The sequence below is a fragment of the Leptonotus elevatus genome, chromosome 1 (assembly GCF_054856555.1).
Source record: "Leptonotus elevatus isolate MCC_2025b chromosome 1, RoL_Lele_1.0, whole genome shotgun sequence".
Lineage (NCBI taxonomy): Eukaryota > Metazoa > Chordata > Actinopteri > Syngnathiformes > Syngnathidae > Leptonotus > Leptonotus elevatus.
The window spans coordinates 11,154,943-11,159,207 of NC_141239.1; the positions used below are offsets into that span (position 1 = coordinate 11,154,943).

Genomic DNA, 4,265 nt, shown 5'->3' on the forward strand with positions numbered 1-4,265 from the left:
GAAACGTGTCCATTGAGATGACTTAGTGTCGCGATGCCGTCCCAGTTGTTCATGTCGACACTGAGGGTTTGCTTATGTCTCCTGAGAGAGGAGTTAAGGTGGAGGGGTTGGCTCGACCATCACGTCTGACTCATCAGGCCTGTCAGTCATCGGAAGCCTGCTGAGCGCTGAATAGCAGGTGATTTAGATGCCATGGAGTGCAAGTATTATCCGCATGAATAATGCATGTGATTATTAAAATCAGTTTTCAGAAAATCTGTGCATCTCTCTAGGAATTCAAGACTTGATCTACCTTGTTTGCATTGCTCTCATGCTTTTCTTGCCACTTTTGCTTGTGTATATTTTGCAATCTTGCCCACACCGCTTCCTCATCTTGATTTATATCAGAAATCGTCTTGTCTACTTTTGTTTAGCCCTCTATATGGATTAGGGATGTAACGATAACGGCAATACTGTGATATCGCGATATTAAAAGCAGCACATACTGTATGTTAAAAAGGTGAAGTTGTATTCCATTTGCGCAGTTCCAGCACCCTGTAGTGGTTAGTGTATTAGTGCAGTTAAATTTAGATTAGGCATGTTTTGGCCACCTACGTTGAAGACCCGCGCTAATGGCCAGATGAAAGGGAACACGTTTGACATCCTCCACAATGTGACTCGATTCACAGTGCGTGCGTGCATTAGCAAGTAATTACCTCAAAATTAAGTGTTATTAATAGGTTTAGTTTTGAGTTAATTTAAAGTTCCTTTAACGCCACTAATTTTTTTAACGTGCGATTAATAACCACTCCTCACTTGGAAAGCCTGTACTGGGGGAATTCCAGTCGCAAAAGACACACCAATGTCAACATTTTGGAGTAATATATTTAATATAATATATGTGTGGAGACTGGTGTCAAATTATATTTTATAATTTTAAAAATGTGCAGAATATCACAAGTTACTTTATGTTAAACATTCGATAGCTCTTAAAGAAAAATGCACTGAGCTGTCACCAACGTATTACAAATGCAATTATGCCATCTAGTGGCAGACAACTGATCTCAAAACAAATCAAAATCACACTTGTTTTTACAGTAAAATACACATTTCTAATTTTTACTCCATTTTATAAATTATGGAATTACTGTATCATGACTAAAAGATGCAGCCATATTTCTATTAGTTAAAAAAAATCCACTTTTGAGTATGAAAACTTTTTTTTTTAATTATTGTTTATTTTATTGTACATTTAGAGCAGATATAATGTGCGATTAATGGTGAGTTAACTATTGAAGTCATGCGATTAATTACAATTAAAAATGTTAATCGCCTGACACCCCTAGTTATTAATTATTGTTGGTTGATTATATATGTCAACATGGAAAGGTTGAGTTTTTTTCTTTGTTGTTTTAGTATCGCCACCCTCCCACAATATTGTGATAATTATCCTATACCCTTATATCAATCTGTAACAGGTACATAGTTTGTTCCCACATTTAGAGAAATGTCTTTTAAAAGGCTATAAAAGTTCAGTGAGTGACTTTATGAAGCACAGATTTTTTTGTCTTTTTTCACATCAACTTAATTGTGTTCTGTGAAATTAGATTTTTGTATTTAAAACAACAAACTCTTTCATTGCTTGGTTACAGGAGCAACTTAATTCCCACAGCTAACCGTCATCATGCCTGCCATTGTCAATCTCCTTTTCAACGTCGTCTCAACCAACACCACCATCTCCTTTAACACGGTGCTGCCCTTGGTCAGCCTGGTCTCGCTCCTTGGCGGGTTGGGGGGTCACCTCCTCATGTGGTTGGTGCTGGCGAGGAACCGTCGGAGACGCTCCAAGCCCGGCTCCATCCTGCTGCTGAACCTCAGCCTGGCAGACATGGGGGCTCTGCTCACATTGCCCTGTGTGCTTCTGAGTGCTACATTCTTGGACTGGCAACTTGGGGGTGCCACCTGCATCCTGCTGGGATTTGTGACTTCCATAACAGTGGGTGTGGAAATTTTCAGCCTGGCTACTTTGTCTGTGCTCCGGCATCATATTGTTGCGCCGGGGACAAGACGACCTGTGAGCTTGGCATATGTGTGAGTATCTTTTTAATCAAGTTTGTTTTATTCATTTTTTTTCCTTTTGGACACATTATTACGGGTTACATCGATCACATCATATCATTTGCAACATTGACATCCGAAAGAAGGGCTGACGCGTAGAAGCCATGGCTTATTAGTAACCTAACTTATGAAGGTCATTGATTCATATCGTTATCAATGACATATCGTTATCAATTAATGTCTGCGTGTAAGTTGCGGCTAGTACCAATCATTAGGAATTAGTCAATCGGTTCCCGGACGCCACCAACAGGCCCACCCAAGCAGGCGAGCAGCCGAGATGAGCGCATGCTCGTTCACCAGTAGCGTCTTTGCTGACCTTGGATCAGCTTTCACACGTGTTGTGGCTTCCAGAAGAGGAGATCGGCTTGCATTCTGACCATTGCGTCCGCAGCAATATTCACTCCATTCTGGTCAGCTCAGCCACTGGCCCACCACTGCTGCCAGCATCCAGATGATGCTTAGATCTTGGCACCCACCAAGGCCACCCACCGGCCGAGAAGGCCACCTCGCCGGTATTTCCAAAAATCACAAATAACATTTGCCACTCTCCTTTCCCAATTGGGGTGATCTTGCAAGGTCGCTGGAAAAGCCATCAGCTGGGTGATACTGCCCACTAATGGATTATCCGTGCAATGCATGCGTTAAATCATATACGTTATAAATATTATACTAATGAAATCGAGGGCTCAAAATGTCTTGCATTTAATATGATACCTTTGGTTTTATAGGGTTAATGTTCTCCCATTCTCTTCCACAGGTTATCAATTGTAGCGGCTATTTGGCTTGTCTCAGTCACCATGGCGTTACCCAAGGTCACCTATATCAACATTAATGGCGGTTGCACGTGGACAGAGGGCCGAGATGAGTGGCTGTTCTTTCTGGTCCCGGCATTCCTCGTCTATTACGTCGGCCCTCTCCTTTGCATTGCCGTCAACTGTGGCCTCATCATCTCGCACCTCCATGGCTGCAGGGAGTCTTTAAGTGTACACAGGCGGAACAAAAAGGCTACCGCTCTTCTAATTGCTTCAACTCTCATTTTTGCTGTGAGCTGGTTACCATACTATGCACTTGAGTTTGTTAACGTGATGTCTCCTTATATTAGCTCTGTCGCTTCTCCGCACGCCAGATCCGCTCAGTACGCTCCGTCATATTTGTCAGTCACCACACCTGGGCCAGGTGTTGAAATGAAAACAAACGTGTCCCTGCTATGGGAAGTGTCATCATTGACTGCCATACTGTTGGTGTGTCTTGCCCCGTGCTGGAACCCGCCACTTTATTTTCTGTTATCTCGGCCTGCAGTGCGCCAGCTTCGTGCTCTGCTGCCTTCCTTTTTCCAAAAGCGCCTGATGAAGAAAAGAATCGCGCCTGTTCCCTCCACGCACTCAAAACACCAGCAACCTCCTGCACTTACTCACAAAACCTGCGGAGTCTTTAAAAGTTAGGAGGCAATGTGACAAACTATTCACTAGAAAAGAAATACTATCCTTACAAATGCAAACCTCATTGCTTTATGCCTTACTGCTGTAAATGTGTCGCAATATTCAAGTTGACAGTAGTACGATAGATAACAGCGCCATTAACAGAATGCATTGCATGCCATAAAAAGAAATAGCAGGCTCGCTAAGCAACACACTTTCGAAGTTCTTTAAAGTTGAGAGCAAACCTGAAATGACGTAGCACCTTGGAGCGCAATGTAAACAAACGTGTACATTGTACAGTGATATAAAAATCTGTCAACGACACAGCATATTGTGTAAATATACTGTCATACTTGATATAAAGCCCATGCTGACGAAGCCATGCAGCGTGTTTTCTCGTTATCATTGTGAAGACAGAAAGCAATTCTGCCCATTCACGAGCCGAATACGACACGCAAGAAGGCACGTGTCACGTCTATTTTGAGAGTCACACATTGTATTAGCAGATTAATATGTGTTAAAAAATAAGTCTGTTTGAAATATTTTGTGGCACAGACCAAACAAAATGCAAATCAAGTTATTTTATTAGAAAATGTTGCATAAAGTTTTAGAATGAACATTCCAGACAACACTAAATGGTCTCTGTTTCGATTAAAACCTCTTCATAAAAATGTTTATGCTTATCTTGCACACTTATAAAATAAAGCTACAAAACATAACCAACATAACAAAATCACTTCAAATGTGGCA

At 41.6% G+C, this 4,265-nt stretch overlaps 1 protein-coding gene across 1 annotated transcript; it reads left to right on the forward strand.

Moving 5' to 3' along the window:
- The first annotated feature begins 155 nt into the window (after positions 1-155).
- On the forward strand, positions 156-4,265 carry LOC147180699 (somatostatin receptor type 5). Its single transcript, XM_086074339.1, has 3 exons — positions 156-178; positions 1,632-2,070; positions 2,855-4,265. The coding sequence occupies exons 2-3, from the start codon at positions 1,664-1,666 to the stop codon at positions 3,537-3,539; spliced, it is 1,092 nt and encodes a 363-aa protein (XP_085930465.1). The 5' UTR covers positions 156-178; positions 1,632-1,663; the 3' UTR covers positions 3,540-4,265.